Raw genomic sequence first — 27,384 nt, 5'->3', positions numbered from 1 at the left:
ATTTGGAAAATCTCGAAGGCATGGTTACCCTAATGACCTCCAAGTGACTCACCATAGTTCAAAAGTTTATCCAAAAAATGTCTATTTGTTTATGTCACGCCCCCAGAGGAGTCCTTACCGAAAAATTTTGACAACATCTCCCCTGTATGGGTGACAATCTGAGACATACATACATACAAAATACATCAGCCACATACGGCTGGAATATATACACAACCACGCAGTTATATAATCAGCCCACTCGGCTGGAACAGAGATAAACACAACCACGCAGTTATATAAATATCTTAATCAGCCCACACGGTTGTACTAAAATCAACACAGCGGAAATCACCAACAACGATCACAAAACACAAAGCAACTAACTGCGAGCCGGCTCGGCTTGACACAATAAAATCAAACTAAATACAAGATACACAAACACAAGAACAAGAAACAAAACCAAAGCACAACTAACGTACGGTATACCAAAACCATAATATCGTCCTCGAATGTGACATGGAACTGGCAGACAGGATCTCCAAGCGACTCCATAAATCCTTTACCTACTACCTGGCGAAATTATCAATATACGGGGTGGTGAGTATAAAGACTCAGCGGGTAATAGACAGATAGTGCATGAGTATAGTAAAGAACTAGAGATGCAAAGGTATACAGTCTCGTATGGAAATAGCAGATACTATAGTGATATCATAATAAGTGTCCATACCTGAAACCATATCCTAGGCTAGTAATAGGTCACAAGTAGCAAAGATCTGCTACCGTACTACTCATACTACAAGGATAGCATGTGAGGTATATACATAATACCAATAAGTGAGTCAGTGTCTAAACACATACAACTGATGTATATCTCAACATATGTAAGCATAACAACATAAACAACAACAGCATAAACTAGCAATAATAGCATAAATAACAGCAGCATAAACAAGCAACCAACGGATATAATAATAATATCATATGCACGGATGGTCACCCCGCCCACCTCTCTACACCATGACCCCTGTATGGTCGAGAGGCCAGATCGATGACAACTGTACCACCCAAAGGCCGCCACTATTCTCGAGTGACCGGATGGACAGGTGCATAGTAGCTGAATAGCTACGTCTACGACGGGGGTCCCTGCTGCCCGTGACTCCAGCTATCACTACCCATGAGTGTGCAAGTGGGGGGCATGACAGGACAAGCGGCACGCTCCAGATACCACTACCCATGGGTAGCCGAGCGTGCGGCCCAGGCCAACGACCGTCTCAACCACAAGGGAGCCAAAGTCGCTGGCAATGCATGCAATGACATGATGCGAACAATGCAGCAGTCATCATATATATATAAACAGAAACAGGTATGCTACATGAAGCCAGCATGCTCAATAAGAAACATGAATAAATAGCAGTCTAATCAAGTAAACATGGTATCTGGTATCTATATATCCAGTATCTTGTAACTAGTATCTGGTGTCCGGTATCTGCTAAATATCATGAATAACAACGAGAGACTGTATAGATACAGAAACGAGTAGCTCAAAGATTGAGTGGAAGTATCAAACACGGGAAAAATACGAGTGGAGTCAAGATAAATACAGGAGCTATCCGAAAATATAACTCATGCACTAAGATCAATATACTAAAGAGATAAGACAAGAAGTACCCGCCTTAAATGTATATCACGACACGTAATCTCACGTCGAGATGCTCGTCCCGAACCTAAGTCCTGCGATCACAATATGTATAATATAACTAGTCAAATAGGAACTAGTTAGCTAAATCCATCATAACCCAATTAGCTACCTTAACCCTAATCCGATTATTGATTAACCACTTAAACTAGAGTTAAACTAGTTTAACCTTAGTTAATGATTAATTCTAACTAATATCAATTCCTTGATTAGTCCATATAGCAATAGATTTACCAACAAGCCAACTCAACATGAATCCAACGTACCTAATTACATTAGAGTTTACGACTATGGCTTACCTCAAAAATCTCATCCAAGTCCAAGGTGACCGCTGGTGAAACATGACTAGAGGAATTCACTACCGAAACAGGATCGCCGGAATTATGGATCACCAGCGAATAATCCTTGAGTGCTACAAAATCTAGACAAGCATCATATCTCCACATCCCAAACAAAATATGCAATCAAAATATACCAATCCAACACCGAGCAAGACTTACACTACACTAGATCCAAGATCCCTCAGAAAGAAATCTGGTTGATGCGATGGCAGTGAGCCAGGGTAAGGTTAGGGCAACGATTACTTGATCTGTTGGCACAGCATAGGCAGAGGAATAAAGCAGGGATTCATGAGTTGGTTGTTGGACTCAACACTAAGCAAGACCATCCGAGAGAGATTGATGACGAACATCATAACACTAGAGGTGGTGCACCGGCCTAGGTAGCTACGACGCTAACAGTTGGTCTGCTCCGACGAAGAGATGACTCGGCACTATGATGGAAAATGGAACAACAAGAGCTCAACAGACCTGTGTCGATGATGAAATGGGTTGCAGCGTACCGTGGCAGAGAGGGGATGGAGCCGATGACCTCTAATGGTAGCGACTCCGCCCAAATCCGTAAGTGTGTGGCCTTGCTGTCCTCCCTGGTGTTCACTCCTCCCTTCCGGCATCTCCGACATAGGGATGTGGACGGCGTCTGATCAGAATCGGCGATGACTATGAGAAGTCGAGAAGAAAGGGGATTGGATCTAAGGCACTACCTCGGCAATGAAGGGAGCTTTGCAGCTCTTGCGACAGCCGCCTGTGTCGCCGATTGGTCTCGCGAGGTTGTGCCGCACGAGAGAGGATGATACCTCCCTGCTCTTGGTCGAAGGTAGCCCGTGCAAGGGAGGATAACTCCGAGAGCTCGGCGGCAGATCCATCTTCGACGATCGAAGGTGAGGAGGAGATGGTTTCTGTGGCAGTTCGAGCGAGAGGGGAAGAAAGAATCGGATGGGGAAATTAGGGAACTTAGGTTTTCAATAACACTTAAATACTTAGGTTTAAGTAAATTAAATCTAAGTAAATTCCTCAATCAACTCCTAACTAAAAGAGATATTCCAAGCAGGCTTTCACTTAGCTCACAAATTCATCCCCTTAAACTCATCATACGAGCTCTGAAAAATTCTCAGAAAATTCCTATAAATTCCTGAAAAATCAATTAAGATTATCTGTTAAATAACCTTATTATTTAATTACTATTTGGGTGTCATATTTTACAGTTTAGGTCAAAACTAAACTTGAATCTAACATAAAGTTAAACCCAACCCTGAAATTGAACTTAATTAATCTCACAAAATCATAGGATTTCCTGATTGAAAATATAAAATGAGTGAGATGCCTAAGGTTAAATATTTAAATTAAAATTAAATTAAAATTAAATTATATTAAAATTAAATTAATTTAAATTAAATTAAATCAAATCAAATCAAATTAAAATTCAATTAAAATATATTAATTTTAAATTAAATTAAATTAAATTATTTTAAAAATTGGTTTCAAAAAAATTTTTAAAAAAAATATTTAAAAAAAAAACTTTTAAGAACTATTTTTATACAAAACATATTTTAAAAAATCTTTTTAAAATAATTTTAAAAATCCTTTTGAAAAATATTTTAAAAATTATTTTAAAATAAGTTTAAAAATACTTTTATAAATTATGTAAAAATGATGTTGAAAATTATTTTAAAATCAGTTTAAAAAATCCTTTTAAAAATCAATTTAAAAGTCATGTTAAAAAATCCTCTAAAAATATTTTTAAATCATTTTAAATTTATTTAAAAATTGTTTTAAAAATCCTTTTAAAAATCATTTTAAAAGTCATGTTAAAAAATCCTCTAAAAATTATTTAAAAATCATTTTAAAATTATTTAAAAATTATTTTAAAAATCCTTTTAAAATTTATTTTAAAATCATTTTAAAATTTATTTTTAAATCATATAAAAATTAGTTTAAAATATTTTAAATTTTATTTAAAAATTATTTTTAAAAATATTTTAAAATAATTTTTTAAAAAAAAAATCTTAGACACATAATTTAAAACTTAAATCTTATTTAACAAATAATTAAATCAATTAAAATTTAATTAACTTACACTTTAAACTGAATTAAATAATTAATTAAACTTTAATTGAATTAAAAACTCAAAATATTAATCTAAAGTTAACTTACTTTAATTAAAATATTAACTTTACTCTAATTCACTTTAAATTTGACTTTACATTACAAAGTTAATTAAAACTTTACCTTAATTTAACTTAATCAACTTTAATTTCAACGTTAATCAAAATCTTAACTTATTTTAATTAAATCATAATTTATTATAGATGGGCTCAAGTTGAGTCTTAACTTTACTTAACTCTGTTTAATAACTTTAATAAATTTAACTCGAATTTACAACTTAGTTAAACCTAACTCAACTTTAATCAATAATTTGTTTAAGTTAAACTTAATCAACACTTAAAATTAAAATTAATGCTTGCACTAGTCAACTAATTTAATCAGTTAATATGAAATGTAAGTTGTAAGTTATTTTAATCAAATAAGTATTGAATTGAGTCGAGTAAAAGATAATCAATAAACTATTAGTAATGATTAATTGTTATTGAATTAGTAACAAATTATTTCATTTAACCTAAAACTTAAACTTAATACACCTAAGGTTAATTATTTTTACAATAATTGATTAATGATTAATCAAACTTAAGTGAATAATAATAATAAGGTGTAAAATAATATATTTAATGAACATTAGTGTTAGGAATAATAAATCCTCTAAACACTTAGGTAGAACTTCTTATAGCTAACAAAGATAATTAGAATGTGTTCATTATTCACTTTGCCACATTTACCATGAAATTTAACTACCCAAACCCTAGTATGATTTAAGGGGGAGTGTTAACTTAAGGGAGAGTGTTAAATTAAAGGGGAGTGTTAACTTAAGGGGGTGTTAAATTAAGAGAAAGTGTTAACTTAAATGAGAGGATTTGCTTGGACAAATTTAAGAATGCTTTCAAAAATTATTTTAAAAAAAATACACAATTTTGAAAGTCTTTGAATAATCAGACTATTTTTGAATAGTTGAAAACTTATTTTAAATCGATACTATAAAAACAAAATATATACATATACTTTTTAAAAATATTTCTTACCTAAAATCCTTTTTAAAACATTTACTAATCTTTTGTTGGAAAATGTACGCCTAAAAATTTTTCCTTAAAAACTACTTTGAAAATCTTAGTTATAAATGTTTTCTTTAAAATTATTTTGACAATCTTTCTTAGAAAAATTCTCTTCAAACTTTGAAAACTTTACTTAGAAATTTTTGAACAACTGCCTTGAAAAATGTTTTGAAAATACATCATTTGAAAAAAAAAAGTCTATTTTGAAAAACTTGTAAAACTTATTTTAAATTTTTCTTAAAACTTTTCATGTTTAAAGCATCTTAAAAATATTTTCTAAGTTCAAAATTCCTATCTAAAGTATTTTAAACAGTTAATACATTTTGAAAAGTATCTTTGCAAGAGTTAGCTCTCAAAATCTATTATAAAATTCTTGCAAAAAGTTATCTTTCTAAATTATTCTACTTAGAAAACTCACTTGATAATCCTGAAATCTCTTTGTTGCCAAAAAAATTCATCATCTTTTTACTTAGCATTTATTTACTTATATTTTTTTAATGAATGTCAAAGGGGGAGGGTTAGGGTTTAAGTTAAAAAATAAAATAAAATAAAATAACTTAACCCTAAAAATGATCAAGAGAATAAAACCAATTGTCTTAATTATTACTTCTCTTAAAATCATTTTCTATACTTATTTTGCGTATATTTTTTCCTAACTTAACCCAGGTTGTCATTTCATCAAAAAGAGAGAGATTATTGGTACAGTTTGCACTAACGGTCTTACTAAGATTTTTTTGATGAATGATAAAGTAAGTTAAATTAGGTATTGTTGTGATCTAACCACTTTACCAAGTGTGTAGGAGTTAACCAAATAGGTCGACGTGTCGATTGGATATTTGGTGAGAAGTTTAAATAGGTCGATGAGCCTACCAGATATCTGGCAGAAAGTCCAAATAAGTCGACGAGTCGACTGGATAGCTGGTGCAAAGTCCAGATAGGTCGACGGGCCGACCGGATATCTGGAAAGAAGTCCAGTTGGGTCTGCAGACCGGACAACTGGTAAACCGGTAAGTCAAGGTAAGTCACTAGAAGAGAGTGGCTCAGTAAGGACACATCTCATTTGAGGGGATAGTAGGCATCGGTCCAATTTGGGTTCATTTCAGAAACCTAAATTAAAACTCTGACTAGATTTTGGTCTCAGAAAGACAGAATCAAACTCATAAATCTTTATAAAATATTCATGAATATATTTTCCTAACTCTATGTTATAGATAAAAATGTAGACCTTCAAATTCTACACGCATAGCAACTGATAGAGCTTGATTCCAAGTTTTGAATCAAAAGTTATGGCTTTCGGAAGATTATTGTATAAGACTAGTAGTTGGAGGCGCCTTCAAGCAGTGGAAGGCGCCTTGAGCTTGCTTTGAAGGCGCCTTGAAGTGCTTTGAAGGCACCTTCCAAAGGATAAAACTTGCAATTTGCATATTTTATCATCATCAAAGATAAGGGATAATATTTGTTTATGGAGGTGCCTTGGTGGAGGTTGAATGCGCCTTTCACAGCCTATATAAGTAATGTTTGTGCATGATTCAAGACACAACACATATACAAGCTTCTACATGTTCGATTGAGGTTTTGACTGCTCTGGCTTACTGTTGTGACTCTGCTACGATGTTGTTGCACCCAACTACTGTCGAGAAACCAACTGACACCAAGCCTAAGCTGACAATATTCGAAGGTGTTGGGTAACGAACTGTAACAACCCAAATTTCCTCATTTCGAGTCTTAATAGTATTTTTAAAATATTTAGAAATGCTATAGAAATATTCTAGAGATTTTTAGAAATTTTTAGAGTATTTTTATGTAATTTTTGGAGGTCGTTTGGTATTTTTACTAAACGAAAGAAGTTTCGACAAAAATAATATCCAAGCCGAGATTCGAACCGGCGACCTCCGGACGAGCCAACTCTTAAGCGAATTCGGCTGACCAAGTGTCCAAGCGGGCGCTGCTAATCAAATAAAGGAGTGAAATATATTTATATGGGAGTATATAACAGAATACCTAGTTATAAGAAGAGAACTTAGGTATTAACCCGAGACCTAATTTCCTTCTCCCCTCTTCCCTTCTGCGTGTGTCGTTTCTGCCCAAGCGAAAATAAGACAAAGCCCTAGCTTCGTCTCTGGAAGCCGGCGAGCACCTTTCTCCGTGAGGTCTTTATACTTTCGTGATCCCCTCGTCAAGAAGAGCAAGTGGATACAAGGAGATCGTTGAGGAAGCACATCTCCGGAACCCTAACAGCTCCTTTGCTTCGGTTGTAAGTCCAAGAAACCATTGTAAGTTGCTACTCACCTGCGGTAAGAGTAGTTCCGAATTTGATTCTCTTTTCTTTTGGTTTCGGAACATGCTGTTGTGTTTGAAGTGTTGTCGTGAACCTCAAAGCAAGGAAATAAACCTACTATCTAGTTTAGGAGGTTTAGGATTTACCTGATTCCAAATTTTTGTCTATCAAGAAAACCTACTTCGTTTTTAGTTGGCAATTGAAGTGGTACAACTTTCTTTATAGGTACAGACATGCTTTGCTTTGTTGGAAGTAATTTAGAATGCGTAAGCTCTTTAAAGGAATCAAAGGGGTACTGTAAGTCTATTAAGTGCATGTTCTGGTATGTCATCATATGCATGTATTCACTCTTTGATAGCAACAGCATCTTTTTCTTTTAGTAATGAAATTTTTAGCAGATAGTATTTTGCTTAGCTAACTGACTTGTCTTTACTAAAGGATGAAATGTCCTCACTTATAGTAGATGACTTAGTGTTTTGGGAGCACTCGGTTAGATCTTTTAGTAGTGTAATTAGACCTGCAGACTTGTTTTCCTATTGCTCTAAAGGTTTGCATTTCTGTTGTAGTATGCTACAAGGTTTCGGTTGTTCTGTAAGGTATAAGTTCTGAACTAGATTACATGGGTTTTTAACTTCGGCAGGTCTTAGGTTTCTTGTTTGTGCTAAGCATTTGAGATGAACAGCCTTAGTTTTCTTTTAGCCTCATTACCATGGCACAGTGTGTGAGGGATATTGTTGCTCTATTAAAGCATAGGCTGTGAACAAGCCTTATGTAGGTTTTGGAAAAAAAACAGTAAGCCTAACTTGGTTTGGGTTTAGATATGCTTCCTTGCTACCATTTACTTCAAGCATAAAGATTTGAGTTTTCTTGTTGCCTCAATATGCAGAATTTTGATTAGCCTAGTATGAAGATCATTTTGTTAAGATAGTATGCAGATTTATTTCTGTTTAAACTACAGTTTTAGAACTTCTCAAGCACAGCAGTTTCAGTTGTTAAAGCATTCAATTTTAGTTTGTTTAAGTATTCAATTTTAGTTTGTTAAAGCATTCGAGTTCAGATTTGTATGAGACGTTCTTTTATTAGAGGTATTAATAAAAGTATAAGAAAGATAAAGAAAAGAAAGAAAAAGGCCAAGGCCTTAAATAGATCCCAAAGTCAAGACTTTAGGGATTTTGGCACACAAGGTGCTTGTTAAAATGTCGAGGCATTAAATGTTAGAAGTAATAAAAGATAAGTATTTTACTTTTTTAAGAGGCTAGTACCCGACTTCCAAGGTTGTCGTTAAACAAATCCAGGTGACCAATTCCGAGGTCTTGGCCCTGGTAAGACCGAGGTCTTTACCCTCGTAGGACTGGTGGGTCGCTACCCCAGTTTCTATTAGGGAACGCGCTTTGATACTATGCCTGGGCCCAAGAAGAAAGTTGATTATTATTTTAAAGTATTAAAGTATAAGTTTTTAAACAAGTGAAATAAGCTTCACATAGGTTTAAAAATTTAGCAAGTTTAGTTTTCTTTGTGCTAGCATGATTGTATGGATTTGCTTACGTGTTTAGTATTTCAGTATTCTACGTTTCTTTTGTTATTAGATGAGCATGGGTAGTATTTCTTTTTGAGCATTCAGTTTATAGCTTTCTTTCAGCTTACATGCATACTCGAGCTTTTGTGAGATAGATAGTGCTTACTAAGCATTTTTGCTTATAGTTGCATTTTCCTTTTAATGCAGATAAAGGAAAGGAAAAGTTGTAGCAAAGGAAGATGACAAGGAGGTGCGGATGGATGTGTGATGCATGTACTATGGAGGCCTTGGGATTTAGCATAAGAATTGATTAAGTTATTCTGTATTTTAGACCATTTGAGATTGTACCTTATACACCATGTCATTTGAGATTATTCATATTTTAGATTGCATGCTAAGTTGAGTTCTGTTTAGTAAGTAGATATTTGTGTGATTGCATTGAGATATAGTTTCATATGTTTTCTGCTATTATGAGTTATATGTACTGTCAGTATTGTATTGTATTTTAGTCCTGCTGTACTGCATATACTCTGTCAAAATTTTAAGTTTTCTTTTTAAAAAATAATAATGTACAGTTTGCTATACTAGTTAAGTAAGGATCTATAGTAGTTAAGTAACGGTCACCCTTAGAGAGTAGTATATGAGAATGGTGGGCTTTACAGTTGGTATCAGAGCAGTTTCCAATCTCCAGCATCACACACACATCAGCATCATCCTTGTCGTCTTCAAGTAAGAAAGTGCTTAAGTTATTTCTTTTATGATTTCCCTTATTATTTGCAGTATAGAGTATCTACTCATATGTGCTTAAATAAGATAGAAGTTCTTGTTTCTCTTTTATTTATATATATGTCTAGGAAGAATAGAGACGGTTTTAGTTTTTCTCATTTTACATAACTAGACGTCAAGAAGAGGACGTCCCCGTACCGCTCATACTGAAGATCGAGCACTGGAGAACGAAGAGCCCAGAACAACTGAACTGATCTCTCTTAAGTAATTACTCAACTCCAGAGACAAGTGGCAGAGCAGCAACAAGTGATCGTCAATTTGATGGCGAATCAGCAGCCAGTCCGTCCCACTCCTCCAACTATCAATATGGAGACTCCAGTGGTGACTGAGGTTCCACCAGCCGCCCTGGAAGTCGCCACAGCACCTAGAAGACAAGAAGCATACCTAATACAGTGGCTGAAGTTGATGCCAGAGAGTTTCTCAGGCACGACTGAGCCCTGGGATGCTCAGGCTTGGTTCAAGACACTGGAGAGCACCATGGATCTTCTTGACTGGCCAGAAGTCGAGAAGGTCAAGTGTGCCTCTTTCTGCCTATCTGGAGATGCTCGTATATGGTGGGAGAGAGTTAAAAGCAAGAGAGCAGTCAATCAGATGAGTTGGGCTAACTTTGAAGCAGAGTTTTATGAAGAATTCTTCCGCCAACGGATCACCAATAAACACTATGAAGAGTTTATAGAATTCAGACAAGGTGACCTGTCAGTGGAAGAAGCAGTTAAAAGATTCAATAGGCTAGCTCGTCTCTATCCAGAGCTAGTAAGCACGGAGAAGGAACGAGTCAGACTGATGCTCAGGATGCCGAGGCCAGTGATAGCACTTAATGTGAGTAGTGGAACTCACTAGCCCCAGACTGGCGAAGAGCTGGTCAGCAGAGCATTAGTCGCTAAGCACTATCTGGACAGCATCAAGGCACAATGAGCGCAACACAAGCCAATCAAGATTGAAGACAAGACAGCAGGGAGTCAAAAACCTCAGGCAAATAAGCAGCACTGGAAGGGCAAAGATAACAAGAGAAAGCAGTGGAACTCAGGAGGTAACCAGAAAGGAGGACTAGCAAACAAGCAGACCAAGTTCCCTTCCTGTCCTAAATGTGAGAGAACACACCCAGGAGCCTGTCTTTTGGGTAAGACGGGATGTTATTCGTGTGGGCAGGAAGGACACATGGCTAAAGAATGCCCTAACAAGCTCAAGGCACCTCAGCCACAGCCAATACAATATGGAGGTAAACCTAAGTTACATTATATGCCTGCAATTCTGGAAGGACCTCAACTCAGTCAAGGAAGGTTGGAAGCCCCACCAATTCCAGCCAGTGCCAGAGTATTCTCCCTCACTAAAGAGGAAGCTGCTAGTGCCTCCACGGTCATAACAGGTCAAGTAGTTATTTTTCAGCATTTAGCTACTGCACTATTTGATACTGGGGTGACCCATTCTTTTGTATCAGTACCCTTCACCAAAGAATTACAAGTACTTACATAGAGTATGAACTCCAAGTTCCTAACGACCCTACCTTCTGGGGAAGTCATGGAATCCAACCAGTGGCTTCGGGCTGTACCAGTCAGAATTGCAGACCGAGAGCTATATGTTAATCTGGTAGTCCTCACCATGCAGGATTTCGATATCATTTTAGCTATGGATTTCCTCAGCAAGTACAGTGCTTTAGTGGACTACCACAGAAGGAAAGTGATCTTTAGTCCAGAGGGTGAACCAACCTTTGAATTCACAGGAGTGCCAAGGAGGAGGACCCAGAAGCTTCTCTCTTCTCTGACAGCTCACCAGATGTTAGCTAAAGGGTGTGCTGGTTTTCATGCGTACATTGTGAATACAGAAGAACAAGAAAGACCCAAGCAGGAAGATGTTCGGGTAGTCTGTGAGTATCCAGAGGTATTCCCAGAAGAGCTACCTGAACTACCTCCCAACAGAGAAGTGGAGTTTGAAATTGAGTTGGTTCCTGGTACTGGTCCAATTTCAAAAGCTTCTGTCACGCCCCAGGTAGTCCCTGTCCGAAGAAATTTCGGCAGCATCTCCCCTGTACGGCGGACAATATGAAGCTCAGTATACATATATCTCTATACCTCGGCCACACACGGCCGGAATAATACAATACAAATAAGAAACAAACCACGCAGTTTATATCAACATTCCACACAGATATAATATATGATCAATCCACGCAGTTTAATAAAGAAAGACGATATAGAACCTCGAAGATATATGTAAACAGCCTACTCCACTACAACGAAGAAACAAATCCACGAAGTAATGGAAATACAACCGCAGCGGAAAACAAAAGTAGCAAACCCGAATGTGCAATGTAAAGTCCACAATACAAACCCACAATACAAGTATATAAGATGCAAAAGCAAAATATAATCCGACAAAGGAAATCCTCGCGATAATGGGGCTAGCGACTGGAATCTCTCCTGACGGCCTCAACCTGAAAAATAGTAACAACGGGGTGAGTTCAAAGAACTCAGCAGGTAATCCAATAGATATGTACAGCAATATATAACTACCAGTAATATCCTAAGGTACAGTCTCCTAAACCATAGGACCTACAGTACAGTCTCCTAACAATATAACAGGTATGCATAGCTGAATAAACTGTAATGAGTAACCAGAAGCATGTAATACAGTTTACAGCAAGAATAATAAGAAATGCATAACTGAAATAAACTGTACTCACCGGCGAAGCTTGTGGACATACACAGATAAAGATAGTCAGAACAAATACGCATGTATCCTGTATGCATGTCAATCATATGCAGTCACCCAAGTGCATCATCCAATATGCAACAATCACAATAAATGCAATCTGTGCATATGATGCGATATGACATGGTCACCCCTGACGCTAGTCAGCCGTCTCACACGCGATGGCGAGACCGAGTAGGTAGGGCTGTGACACCGTGCACTCTGTCGTCACTACCCCTGATGAGTGACCGAGTGGACGGGATGCTGTCGGAGTACACCTATCCTCCTACCTCAAACATAGTGAGGGCAACTCCCGGTACACAATGACGGGGAGGGATCCCTGTCCGCTACCACGCTGCAGTCACACTACCCATGAGCGGACCAGCGGAGCACTACAGAGCAACTGCCATACACACCCTGGGTGCTGTGCCACTACCCATGCAGTGGTCACGTTGTGTGCAGGCCCGTGTAGCCGGCCGACGAGCTCAACAATAATGGAGTCGTCAATCGCCCAGCATGCAATCATGCAGGATGGTGCATGATGCTACAGTATGTCATACCTGAACATAGCCTCCTCCATATATGCGGGTGCCCAAAAGGTAAACGCATATATATAACCATGATATAAACAGCATAAACTCAAAGATATCACATATAACAATGATGTAAGTATCATGAATCCAAGAGCATGTATCCCACATGTAAAGCAACTAATCCAGTAGAGTAGAGCACTATAGATATGCATCTCAATGAACATATATACACATGGCAAGAGGTAAATATCCAATCCTGAAGTAAAGCAACTAACAGATGAAGCATGTGATAGGTATCAACTAGCTAAGACCAGGGAAGAAATAAATCTACCACCTATCACTAGCAACTATATATAAACTATACATATCATAAGACAGTATCAAAAGATAAGTCAAAGGGTACCCGCCTCAAAGAGAAGGTACAATCCAATCCTAATCCGAAGTTGAGACGCCAGTCCTGTGTCAAACAACATATATATTTTATTTAGCTAAATCAAATGAATAGCTAAATAAAATCTCAAAACTAAATTAGGGCAAAACCCTAATCACATCAATCACAACTTACCAATTTAAATCTAATGGTCGATTAGGGTTAGTTACCTAATCCCTAACCACCAATTAGATTAGAAATCAACAGTTGATTAGGGTTAATTACCCTAACCCTAACCATTTCATTGGATTTATTCTACACAATTACATCTACACAATTTAACAACTAGTTACAACATGTATCAAAATCCCTCCACATAAACCACTAAGTAAAACCCTAATTCCAATCTAGAACAAGATCATCTAGAATTCAACTCCGAAACATGATCTACAACAAGATCAATTATCCTATTCCTTACCTCAAATCCAGTTGTTGTTGTTGCTGGATGGTTTACTGCCGAAATCAGAAAGTTCACAAATAGAACAGAGCAGATCGAACCTACTGTTGATGCTGGATTGAGGTGATTGTTACTGCCGGAACCAAACACAATTCCACAGCAAGAATGGAACCTCACCTCCCCTCACTGGAATCAATAGGATCAAGAAGGAATCAAAACAAAGATCACATATCAACATGAAATGATGATCTCTGATCAAGCAACACATAATTCCAACAAGAACTCACCTTCAATTCGAGACCTCAATCAACAGCAAGGAGGTGGAGGTCCACTGATCCGATCAAGGGAAAACCTAGCACGAGTCTGATCCGATTCCTTCCCCTAATCCAACAACACCTCCCTGATTCCAACCTCTCCAAATCCGTGACCTAATTCCACCGCCAAGAAGATGAGGATCGGTAAACAGAGAAGAAAACCGAAGCTCTAATATCCACAGCTAGGTTTAATAGATTACCTTCGAAACCCTAGGTCATCTTCAAGCCAGCGATCGAATCGGGGAAGAAAGGATCGGCAAAACCCAGAAGGATCGGGGAAGGAAAGGCTCGGGGAAGACCTGAGAACATGAGATCAGGAGGATCCGCCTCCTTGTTCGACCTCTAGCAAGGTTCCGGCGACCTCCTCCTCAGGCGGTGAAGACGATTGCAAGCCCCGTCGGCGTCGAGTTGTTTGCGAGGAACAGAGAGAGGAAAGGGTCGGGGAAAGAGATGTCAGCAGAGGGTGATCGCCGGGCGCCATTCGTCCGTGAGAGGGGTGCGAGAAGAAGAGAGGGATGAAGGAGATCGGCCGAGCAGAGGGGAGATCGGGGGAGGAGGAGAAGTCGGGGAAGAAGTGAGGGATCGGGTTGGGTTCAGCGTGTGGGGAGGAAAAAGGAAAATGTTTTATAAATAAAACATTTCCTCAATTAAACGGGTATCCCAAATAGGTTTAATCCGAACCCAAAATTGATCCCCTCAAAACTCGTCGTACGAGCTCCGAAAAATTCCCTGAAAATTCCTAAAAATTCCGGAAAAATTCTATAAGGCTATTTCTCAAATAACCCTATTAATTAAATTTTCCGAGATCTCACATCCTCCCCGACTAATAAAAATTTGGTCCCCAAATTTCGCTATAACCAACAGCCAACAGTATAATATAACCAAACAGTATAAATGCTGAAAGATACTCTAACCCACATATCTCAAGTAAAAAGATGGGGTTATCGAGCTCGGATCGTATCCTCCAGCTCCTACGTAGCCTCCTCGTCAGAATGATGCTGCCATCCGACTTTAACCAGTCGGACAATCTTGTTCCGCAGCTGACGCTCTCTATGGTCCAGAATCCGCACCGGAACCTCCTCGTAAGTAACATCAGGCTGAATAGGAACAGATACATCTGACAGAACATGTGCCGGATCAGATACGTATCTCCTCAACATAGATACGTGGAATATATCGTGAATGCCAGCTAGAGATGGTGGTAGCGGTAAGCTACCGCTCCAATCCTCTCCAAGATCCGGAATGGTCCAATATATCGGGGAGCTAGCTTACCTCAAGACCAAATCTCTTCACCCTTTCGTGGGTGAAACTCTAAGAAATACGTGATCACCAATGGAGAACTCCAGGGTCTCCGTCTCTGATCATCATAACTCTTCCGACGGTCCCGGGCCTCCGACATCCTCCGTCTGATAGTGCGAACCAACTCTGCCTCCTGCTGAGGTCCTACCAACTGAGCCTCCCCAACCTCTTCCCGGAGGACGGTTGTCCGACAAGGCCTACCATACAACGCTCAAACGGTGCCATCTGGATAGCCGAATGATAGCCGTTGTTGTAGGCGAACTCCACTAATGGCGGTGGTCCTCCCCTCCGAAGTCCATGACACAAGACCTCGCAAGTCCTCCAATGTCTCGAATAGTCCGCCTCGCCCATCCGTCTGGATGGAATGCCATCAAACGGTGCCCAAGGCCCGCCGCACTCGCCAATCGGACGTGAACCGTGGGTCTCTATCGATATAATGCTCAACGGAACTCCATGCAATCGATAATCTCGACAAGATAACTCACTAATCGATCCAGAATCCGTCTTCCGGATCGCTAGCGGATTTGGTTAATCGGTCAACGATTACCCAAATCGCATCATGGCCTCAGTCCTAGGCAATCCTACCACGAAGTCCATAGTAATATGCTCCCACTTCCACTCTGGAATAGGGATCCTCTGTAGTAAACCAGCAGGTCTCTGGTGCTCAGCCTTCACCTGCTGACAGATAAGACATCTAGCAACAAACTCCGCGATGTCCTTTTTCATACCGTTCCACCAATAGGAACGCCTCAAATCCCGATACATACGGGTCCCGCCTGGGTGGATAGCAAATCTAGAGCGATGAGCCTCCTGAAGTAACTCCTCCATGACCGGGTGAGTCTGAGGTACACATAATCTACCTCGGAAATAAACAATACCCTCGTCATCTCGTGTAAACTCGGTCTGCTGTCCGGAAGCTATCTGGCTGCTAATGAGCCTGGGCCTCTCGAATCCTCATCCCGATCGACGATTGAGCAACCATAGTAACAAGAATACCCTGCTCTGTCTGTCCCTGCTCCTCAAGGCCCAACTCGGCGAATCCCTGAATCAAGTCCGTGACTGTAACTCGATGACAAGCTAAAGTCCCTCTGGACTTCCTGCTCAGTGCATCAGCAACCACATTAGCTTTACCCGGATGGTAGCTAATAGTACAATCATAATCCTTCAGGAACTCCATCCATCTCCTCTGTCGGAGATTGAGTTCCTTCTGGGTGAAAATATATTTGAGACTCTTATGATCAGTAAGAATCTCAAAAGTAATACCATAAAGATGATGTCGCCAAATCTTCAAAGCAAAGATAATAGCGGCTAGCTCTAAATCATGTACTGGGTAATTCTTCTCATGCTTCTTCAACTGACGAGAAGCATAGGAGACTACCCTACCGTGTCGCATCAAAACAATACCAAGCCCCAAGAGATGCGTCTGTAAAGTATTTAATCCATCACCGTAAGGTAAAACCAAAACCGTGCCGATACTAATCTCCGCTTCAGCTCTGGAAGCTGGTCCTCCGACCACGTGAACTTCACGCCTTTCCTAGTCGACGTGTCAACCGACATAGCAATGCCGAGAAACCTCAACGAATCGTGTAATATCCATCAAGCCCAAGAAACTACGGATCTCCTGGGCTTCTCCCAGCTAGTGATAGCCTCGATCTTCTGAGGATCCACAGAAATACCTCGGCTAGACACCACGTGTCCTAGAAAACCAACTGAGGGAAGCCAAAACGCACACTTGCTGAACTTCGCATACAGATGATGTCGTCGAAGAGTCTCCAAGACTATGCGAAGATGCTGCGCGTGCTCCTCCTCGGAACGCGAATAGATCAATATATCATCGATAAACACAATAACAAACTGATCTAGGTACTCCAGAAAGATACGGTTCATCAGATCCATAAATACTGCTGGAGCATTGGTAAGCCCAAATGGCATTACCAAAAACTCGTAATGTCCGTATCTGGTGCGGAAAGCTGTCTTCTGAATATCAGAATCTCTAACTCTCAGCTGATGATATCCTGACCGCAGATCAATCTTAGAATACACTGATGTATCTCTGAGCTGATCAAATAAATCCTCAATCCGTGGCAAGGGGTACTTATTTCTGATAGTCACTGCATTCAGCTGCCTATAATCGATGCACAACCTCAGAGTACCATCCTTCTTCTTGACGAATAGTACTGGCGACCCCCACGGAGATACACTAGGACGAATAAACCCCTATCCAATAACTCCGGAGTTGGACTTTTAATTCGTCCAACTCTTTCGGTGCCATCCGATAAGGAGCTTTCGATGTTGGTGCAGTCCTCAGAATCAACTCTGGGAACTTCATAAGTCTGGATACTCTCGGACCACCGGAACGTCTGAGAGCTGAGGGCCACTGATGTCGTCAGTATTAATCAACGATAATAGAAATCCCTGACATCCATGTGATAGCAGTTTCTGCGCCTGTATCGCAGAAATGGTCGATATCCCATCGCCTCTGATGCCAGTGAAATCCCAAGAGGGTTGGTTCGGAGGTCGAAAAGTAACCACCCTCTTCTGGCAATCAACTGTGGCATGGTATGCAGACAACCAATCCATGCCAAGGATAATATCGAACTCGACCATTTCCAATACTAACAAATCTACCGTGAGTATAATGCTACCAAAATCTAACGGACAACCTCTGACCTCCTGAGTGACATCCAAGGTATCACCAGATGGTAAGGAGACGGTCAGCCGTCGAGATCTACGAGAAGGTAGTCTACCAATCTCTCTCATAAATGCACAAGATATAAAAGAATGTGAACTACCTGTATCAATTAGCATATCAGCAGAAAATGCATAAAGTAAAACCGTATCGCGGAAAACGGATCCGCTCACCTGTGGCGCCCTCTCCGTGACCGCGTGAACTCGCCCAAGATCTCGACGGTAGAGGCGAGCATCGCCAAAGGTGCGAGTCCGAGTCGCCATCGAAGCCAGATCGATAACGAGTCGAGCCGCATGGGCCGCAGATGTATCGAACGGGTGGCCGAGGTCAGAATCGATATCGCGCCGATGGTCGAGCCGATATCGAGGTCCGTAAATAGAACCTCGACTCCATCGAACACCGAATGCTCGGCCGCATGCATATGCGCACTGCCGCAGGGGAGCCGCCTCGGCCGACGGTGAAGATTGGCTGCCCGCCGGAGTCCCGGATCGACCAAACTGCCTCCCGGCGAGATCCCAGATGTGGCCGAGCCTTCAAACAAGCTCATGCCTGTGCAATTGCAATAATAGCAACCGACGCCCAAGGCGCACGCAGAGGTGATGTGATCTCTGCCCGCATCCGTGCAAGAAGAGTCACCGTGGATCGCTTCCGCCGAAAGCGGGAACGCCCCGACGCCCGACTTCAAGGCCGCCGATGACCCAGTGCTCACCCGCCTCGAGCGATCGCCCGCCGCCCAAAGAGTCTGTGGTCATGACCGCCCCGCAACCGATCACCGCTTCTCTTCTTGTTCTGCTCACTGGCGAGTAGACTCAATCGAGAGCTCTATCCAAAGGTCTCGTATGATGAACAACTAAAACCGACATCTTCACTGAAGATGCCCGCCCAGCCCTCGGACAAATCAAGTATACGAGATCCGCTATCGAACTAACTCAGATGACCGCCACCGATTAAATTCGGCATTATAATCCATCACTGAGCGGTTATTCTGTCGAAGACAAAGAAAATCCTGCCGAAGAGCCATCTGATATGCTCGGGGAAAATACTGACTCTCGAATGCCTCCCTAAATCTCGTCCAAGTAATATGCTGGTCGCCTATGATAGAGCGCTGCGTGTCCCACCAGATCTCTGCCCCATCTCGTAGGTGGTAAGCAGCTAGCTCGGCCTTCTCCCACTCGGAGCAGGCCATATAAAAGAATGTCCGCTCTATAGTCTCAATCCAGGACTGAGCTATGCTCGGATCAGTCTCCCCGCGGAATAATGTGAATCGACTCTTCATCGACTCTGCTAAAGCTGGGATCCGTGCTCGTGCTGCAACTAGGTCAGTAGGAATCGCTGCGGAACTAGGTAGAACCACTGGAGCTGGTCCTATGGGTGGTACTGAGGGATAGGCCGGAAGAGGTACCACTGGTGCTGCCACATAAACAGGGTAGGAACCACTAGTGGAACTACAGAGTAGGCATAGGTAGGGACGACTAAAGGTACGATGGGCGGTACCGGGTAAGATGTAACCGGTACTGCTGGTGCAGGTACCGAGTCTGTAGTAACCAGCACAGATGTCTGTGGTGGTACCGAGTACGCAGTAGGCATGGCTAGAGAAGGTGCCGAGTACCCTGTAGGTACCATCAAGCAGACAGCAGGTAAGTACTCAAGTCGGAACCGCCGGATCCGGCGCCTAACGTGGTCACACACCGAGGAGTCTATCCCACTCGACGTGCTCAACCCAACAGAATCCTCGAGACTCGCTCTAGAGAATCGATCGCCTCATACATGCGACCACGCTTAAGTACTAGAACACGATCATATATGTAAAAATGTTATCAGATATCACTACAGTATGAAAACTATAAAATTACCTAATGTACCTATTTGCCGTCTGGAGATATCCTGCTTAGCCCCAAATAGAACCAATAAAACCTCGTTAAAATGCCTCAATTCAAACGAGAAAATCGACTAAACTGCATAACCAAATACCAAATATCCAGACACGCACGCAAAACTCAGAAGAACCAAGACGTAATCGCTCGATACTAAAATTGTCACGCCTGTGTAGTCCCCGTCCAAGAAATTTCGAAAGATCTCCCCGTATGGACAATATGAAGCTCAAGATACATATATCTATACCTCGGCCACACACGGCCGGAATAATACAATACAAATAAGAAACAAACCACGCAGTTTATATCAACATTCCACACAGATATAATATATGATCAATCCACGCAGTTTAATAAAGAAAGACGATATAGAACCTCGAAGATATATGTAAACAGCCTACTCCACTACAACGAAGAAACAAATCCACGAAGTAATGGAAATACAACCGCAGCGGAAAACAAAAGTAGCAAACCCGAATGTGCAATGTAAAGTCCACAATACAAACCCACAATACAAGTATATAAGATGCAAAAGCAAAATATAATCCGACAAAGGAAATCCTCGCGATAATGGGGCTAGCGACTGGAATCTCTCCTGACGGCCTCAACCTGAAAAATAGTAATAACGGGGTGAGTTCAAAGAACTCAAGTAATCCAATAGATATGTACAAGAACATATAACTACCAGTAATATCCTAAGGTACAGCCTCCTAAACCATAGGACCTACAATACAGTCTCCTAACAATATAACAGGTATGCATAAATAAATAAACTGAGTAACCAAAGCATGTAATACAGTTTACAGCAAGAATAATAAGAAATGCATAACGAAATAAACTCAGACTCACCGCTAAGCGAATGATCGGACATACATGATAAAGATAGTCGTAACAAATACGATGTATCCCGATGCATGTCAATCATATGCAATACCCAAGTGCATCATCCAATATGCAACAATCACAATAAATGCAATCTGCATATGATGCGATATGACATGGTCACCCCGACGCTAGTCACCGCCTCACACGCTGGCGGCGAGACCGAGTAGGGGCTGTGACACTGCACTCGCCGTCACTACCCCGATGAGTGACCGAGTGGACGGATGCCGTTTGAGTACACCTATCCTCCTACCTCAAACATAGTGAGGGAGCGTAACGCCTCAACTCCGTACGCAATGACGGGAGGGATCCTCGTGCTACCACGTGCAACACACTACCCATGAGCGGACCAGGAGCGCCACAGAGCAACCGCCATACACACCCTGGGTGCTGTGCCACTACCCATGCAGTGGTCACGTTGTGTGCAGGCCCGTGTAGCCGGCCGACGAGCTCAACAATAATGGAGTCGTCAATCGCCCAGCATGCAATCATGCAGGATGGTGCATGATGCTACAGTATGTCATACCTGAACATAGCCTCCTCCATATATGCGGGTGCCCAAAAGGTAAACGCATATATATAACCATGATATAAACAGCATAAACTCAAAGATATCACATATAACAATGATGTAAGTATCATGAATCCAAGAGCATGTATCCCACATGTAAAGCAACTAATCCGGTAGAGTAGAGCACTATAGACATGCATCTCTATGAACATATATATACATGGCAAGAGGTAAATATCCAATCCTGAAGTAAGGCAACTAACAGATGAAGCATGTGATAGGTATCAACTAGCTAAGACCAGGGAAGAAATAAATCTACCACCTATCACTAGCAACTATATATAAACTATACATATCATAAGACAGTATCAAAAGATAAGTCAAAGGGTACCCGCCTCAAAGAGAAGGTACAATCCAATCCTAATCCGAAGTCGAGACGCCCGTCTCGAATCAGAGTCCTGTGTCAACAAACAATGTATATATTTTATTTAGCTAAATCAAATGAATAGCTAAATAAAATCTCTAAAACTAAATTAGGGCAAAACCCTAATCACATCAATCACAACTTACCAATTTAAATCTAATGGTCGATTAGGGTTAGTTACCTAATCCCTAACCACCAATTAGATTAGAAATCCAACGGTTGATTAGGGTTAATTACCCTAACCCTAACCATTTCATTGGATTTATTCTACACAATTACATCTACACAATTTAACAACTAGTTACAACATGTATCAAAATCCCTCCACATAAACCACTAAGTAAAACCCTAATTCCAATCTAGAACAAGATCATCTAGAATTCAACTCCGAAACATGATCTACAACAAGATCAATTATCCTATTCCTTACCTCAAATCCAGTTGTTGTTGTTGCTGGATGGTTTACTGCCGAAATCAGAAAGTTCACAAATAGAACAGAGCAGATCGAACCTACTGTTGATGCTGGATTGAGGTGATTGTTACTGCCGGAACCAAACACAATTCCACAGCAAGAATGGAACCTCACCTCCCCTCACTGGAATCAATAGGATCAAGAAGGAATCAAAACAAAGATCACATATCAACATGAAATGATGATCTCTGATCAAGCAACACATAATTCCAACAAGAACTCACCTTCAATTCGAGACCTCAATCAACAGCAAGGAGGTGGAGGTCCACTGATCCGATCAAGGGAAAACCTAGCACGAGTCTGATCCGATTCCTTCCCCTAATCCAACAACACCTCCCTGATTCCAACCTCTCCAAATCCGTGACCTAATTCCACCGCCAAGAAGATGAGGATCGGTAAACAGAGAAGAAAACCGAAGCTCTAATATCCACAGCTAGGTTTAATAGATTACCTTCGAAACCCTAGGTCATCTTCAAGCCAGCGATCGAATCGGGGAAGAAAGGATCGGCAAAACCCAGAAGGATCGGGGAAGGAAAGGCTCGGGGAAGACCTGAGAACATGAGATCAGGAGGATCCGCCTCCTTGTTCGACCTCTAGCAAGGTTCCGGCGACCTCCTCCTCAGGCGGTGAAGACGATTGCAAGCCCCGTCGGCGTCGAGTTGTTTGCGAGGAACAGAGAGAGGAAAGGGTCGGGGAAAGAGATGTCAGCAGAGGGTGATCGCCGGAGCTGAAGCCTTGCTCCCGTCGGCGCCGATCGTCCGTGAGAGAGAACAGAGAAGGAAGCGAGATCGGCTTCGAGCAGAGGGGAGATCCGGGGAGGAGGAGGAGAAGTCGGGGAAGAAGTGAGGGATCGGGTTGGGTTCAGCGTGTGGGGAGGAAAAAGAAAAAGGAAGTTTATAATTAAAAACATTTCCTCACTTAAACGGGTATCCCAAACAGGTTTAATCCGAACCCGAAATTGATCCCCTCAAAACATGTCTTACGAGCTCCGTAAAATTCCCAGAAAATTACTAAAAATTCCAGAAAAATTCTATAAGGCTATTTATCAAATAACCCTATTAATTAAATTTTCCGAGATCTCACATCCTCCCCTACTAATAAAAATTTGGTCCCCAAATTTCGCTATAACTAACAGCAAACACTAAAATATAACCAAACAGTATAAATGCTGAAAGGAACTCTAACCCACGTACTTCACGTAAAAAGATGGGGGTATCGAGCTCGGATCGTATCCTCCAGCTCCCACGTAGCCTCCTCGTCAGAATGATGCTGCCATCCGACTTTAACCAGTCGGACAGTCTTGTTCCGCAGCTGACGCTCTCTACGGTCCAGAATCTGTACCAGAACCTCCTCGTAAGTAACATCTGGCTGAATAGGAACAGATATATCCGATGGAACATGTGCCGGATCGGATACGTATCTCCTCAGATAGATACGTGGAATACATCGTGAATGCCACCTAGAGATGGTGGTAGCGCCAGACAGTACCGCTCCAATCCTCTCCAAGATCCGGAATGGTCCAATATATCGGGAGCTAGCTTACCTCAAGACCAAATCTTCACCCCTTCGTGGGTGAAACTCTAAGAAATACGTGATCACCAATGGAGAACCTGTGGGTCTCCGCCTCGATCAAGATAACTCTTCCGACGGTCCCGGCCTCGACATCCTCCGTCGATAGTAACCACCGCATCCCGCTGAGCTCTCGAGGTCCTACCAACCGAGCCTCCCCAACCTCTTCCTGAGGACGGTTGTCCGACAAGGCCTACCATACAACGCCTCAAACGGTGCCATCCGGATAGCCGAATGATAGCCGTTGTTGTAGGCGAACTCCACTAATGGCGGGTGGTCCTCCCAACCGCCTAAGTCCATGACACAAGACCTCGCAAGTCCTCCAATGTCCGAATAGTCCGCCTCCGCCCATCCGTCTCGGGATGGAATGCCGATCAAACGGGTGTGCCCAAGGCCCGCCGCCAGAATCGGACGTGAACCGTGGGTCTCTATCGATATAATGCTCAACGGAACTCCATGCAACTGATAATCTCGACAAGATAACTCAGCTAATCGATCCGAGAATCCGCCTTCCGATCGCTAGTGCGGATTTGGTTAATCGGTCAACGATTACCCAATCGCATCATGGCCTCGCCGAGTCCTAGGCAATCCTACCACGAAGTCCATAGTAATATGCCCCACTTCCACTGGAATAGGGATCCTCTCAGAGTAAACCAAGAAGTCTCGTGCTCACCTTCACCGCCGATGATAAGACATCTAGCAACAAACTCCGCGATGTCCTTTTTACCGCTCCACCAATAGGAACGCCTCAAATCCCGATACATACGGGTCCCGCTTGGTGGATAGCAAATCTAGAGCGATGAGCCTCAAGTAACCTCCATGACCGGTGAGTCCGAGGTACATAATCTACCTGAAATAAACAATACCTCGTCATCTCGTAAACCTGTCCTAAGCTATCCGTCGCTAATGAATCAGAATGCCGATCTCCACTGGCCTCTCGGATCCTCATCCCGATCGACGATCGAGCAACCATAGTAACAAGAATACCGCCTGCGTCCTCGCCTCAAGGCCCAACTCGAGAATCCTCGAATCAAGTCCGTGATCAGAACTCTATGACAAGCTAAAGTCCCTCCGGACTTCCTGCCAAGTATCAACAACCACATTAGCTTTACCCGATGGTAGCTAATAGTACAATCATAATCCTTCAGAACTCCATCCATCTCCTCCGTCGGAGATTGAGTTCCTTCCGGTGAAAATATATTTGAGACTCTTATAGTAAGAATCTCAAAAGTAATACCATAAAGATGATGTCGCCAAATCTTCAAAGCAAAGATAATAGCAGCTCTAAATCATGTATTGGTAGTTCTTCTCATGCTTCTTCAACCGACGAGAAGCATAGGAGACTACCCTACCGTCAGATCAAAACAAATACCAAGCCTCAAGAGATGCGTCTGTAGTATTTAATCCGTCATCACCGTAAGGTAAAACCAAACTGTGCCGATACCAATCTCCGCCTCACCCCGGAAGTCGGTCTCACAAGCCTCGACCACGTGAACTTCACGCCTTTCCTAGTCGACGTGTCAACGGCATAGCATGCTGGAGAAACCCTCAACGAATCGTCGGTAATATCCAGCCAAGCCCAAGAAACTACGGATCTCCTGGACCGTCCCAGTTAGTGATAGCCTCGATCTTCCGAGGATCCAGAAATACCTCGGCTAGACACCACGTGTCCTAGAAAACCAACCGAGGGAAACCAAAATGCACATTTGCTGAACTTGATGTCGTCAAGAGTCTCCAAGACTATGCAAAGATGCTGCGCGTGCTCCTCCTCAACGCGAATAGATCAATATATCATCGATAAACACAATAACAAACTGATCTAGGTACTCCAGAAAGATACGGTTCATCGATCCATAAATCTACTGGAGCATTGGTAAGCCCAAATGGCATTACCAAAACTCGTAATGTCCGTATCTGGTGCGGAAAGCTGTCTTCTGAATATCAGAATCTCTAACTCTCAGCTGATGATATCCAGACCGCAGATCAATCTTAGAATACACTGATGTATCTCTGAGCTGATCAAATAAATCCTCAATCCGTGGCAAGGGGTACTTATTTCTGATAGTCACTGCATTCAGCTGCCTATAATCGATGCACAACCTCAGAGTACCATCCTTCTTCTTGACGAATAGTACTGGAGACCCCCACGGAGATACACTAGGACGAATAAATCCCCTATCCAATAACTCCTGGAGTTGGACCTTTAATTCGTCCAACTCTTTCGGTGCCATCCGATAAGGAGCTTTCGATGTTGGTGCAGTCCCTGGAATCAGCTCAATAGCAAACTCCACTTGCCTTCGGGGAGGCAAACCTGGTAACTCGTCTGGGAAAACGCCCGGATACTCTCGGACCACCGGAACGTCTGAGAGTCGAGGGCTACTGATGTCATCAGTAGTAATCAACGATAATAGAAATCCCTGACATCCATGTGATAGCGTTTCACGTCAGATCGCAGAAATGGTCGATATCCCATCGTCCCTGATGCGTGAAATCCCAAGAGGGTTGGTTCGGAGGTCGAAAAGTAACCACCCTCGCTCTACAATCGAATGTGGCATGGTACGCGGACAACCAATCCATGCCAAGGATAATATCGAACTCGACCATTTCCAATACTAACAAATCTACCGTGAGTATAATGCTACCAAAATCTAACGGGCAACCTCGACCTCCTGAGTGACCTCCAAAGTATCACCGGATGGTAAGAAGACGGTCAGTCGTCGCGGTCTATGAGAAGGTAGTCTACCAATCTCTCTCATAAATGCACGATATAAAAGAATGTGAACTACCCGTATCAATTAGCATATCAGCAGAAAATGCATAAAGTAAAACCGCATCACAAAACGGATCCGGCTGCTCACCGTGCCCTCTCCGTGACCGCGTGAACTCGCCCAAGATTCGACGGTGGTAGAGGCGTAGCATCGCCAAAGGTCAGGCCGAGTCCGAGCTCGCCATCGAGCCCAGATCGATAATCGAGTCGAGCCGCTATGGGCCGCAGATGTATCGAACGGTGGTCGAGGTCAGAATCGGCATCGCCATGGTCGAGCCGACATCGAGGTCCGTAAATAGAACCTCGACTCCATCGTAACATCGAATGCTCCCGCCGCATGCATGCGTACTGCCGCAGGGGAGCCGCCCTACCGACGGTGAAGATTGGCTGCCCGGGAGTCCCTGATGACCAAACCGCCCTCCCGGCGTAGATCCCAGATGTCAGATGCCGAGCCTTCATAACAATCTCGCCTGTGCGGCTTGCAATAATAGCAAACCGACAATCCCAAGGCGCACGCAGAGGTGATGTGATCTCGCCCGCATCCGTGCAAGAAGAGTCACCGGATCGCTTCCGCCGAGCAGCGGAACGCCCCGACGCTTCGACTTCGCCGCCGATGACCCAGTGCTCACCTGCCTCGAAAAGCGATCGCTCGCCGCTGTCCAAGAGTCTCGTGGTCATTAACCGCCCCGCAACCGACCGCTTCTCTTCTTGTTCGCTCACTCACGAGTAGACTCAATCATGAGAGCTCTATCCAATGTCTCGGTGTATGATGAAC

At 42.2% G+C, this 27,384-nt stretch overlaps 1 protein-coding gene and 2 long non-coding RNA genes across 12 annotated transcripts; all 3 read right to left on the bottom strand.

The window, feature by feature from the left end:
• Positions 1-362: 362 nt before the first annotated feature.
• Positions 363-2,980, bottom strand: LOC122018675. 9 transcript variants are annotated; one of them, XR_006121863.1, is made up of 5 exons: positions 2,721-2,979; positions 2,368-2,656; positions 2,179-2,267; positions 1,978-2,099; positions 1,654-1,713 (listed from the first exon to the last, which is right to left on the bottom strand). XR_006121863.1 is itself a non-coding variant. In XM_042576070.1 (3 exons), exons 1-3 carry the CDS (start codon positions 2,880-2,882, stop codon positions 542-544), a joined length of 345 nt encoding a protein of 114 aa, XP_042432004.1. In that variant the 5' UTR covers positions 2,883-2,980; the 3' UTR covers positions 363-541. The 9 variants fall into 9 exon arrangements, 1 of the variants encoding a protein (XP_042432004.1); XR_006121862.1 differs by having other exon boundaries at positions 1,978-2,090; XR_006121865.1 differs by having other exon boundaries at positions 2,520-2,656; positions 2,721-2,978.
• A 9,149-nt stretch (positions 2,981-12,129) lies between these two features.
• On the bottom strand, positions 12,130-14,590 carry LOC122020696. The gene is made up of 4 exons (XR_006122290.1): positions 14,323-14,590; positions 14,096-14,236; positions 13,830-13,994; positions 12,130-12,191 (listed from the first exon to the last, which is right to left on the bottom strand). It is a non-coding gene; the product is annotated as an uncharacterized LOC122020696 (long non-coding RNA).
• Positions 14,591-20,531: 5,941 nt separating this feature from the next.
• On the bottom strand, positions 20,532-23,154 carry LOC122020695. Of its 2 annotated transcripts, none has more exons than XR_006122288.1 (4): positions 22,725-23,154; positions 22,498-22,638; positions 22,232-22,396; positions 20,532-20,593 (listed from the first exon to the last, which is right to left on the bottom strand). It is a non-coding gene; the product is annotated as an uncharacterized LOC122020695 (long non-coding RNA). The 2 variants fall into 2 exon arrangements; XR_006122289.1 differs by lacking the exon at positions 20,532-20,593 and adding an exon at positions 21,775-21,835.
• Between the last annotated feature and the right edge of the window lie 4,230 nt (positions 23,155-27,384).

Source organism: Zingiber officinale, chromosome 9A, assembly GCF_018446385.1.
Source record: "Zingiber officinale cultivar Zhangliang chromosome 9A, Zo_v1.1, whole genome shotgun sequence".
NCBI lineage: Eukaryota > Viridiplantae > Streptophyta > Magnoliopsida > Zingiberales > Zingiberaceae > Zingiber > Zingiber officinale.
This window is presented reverse-complemented; position numbering and strand designations above follow the sequence as displayed.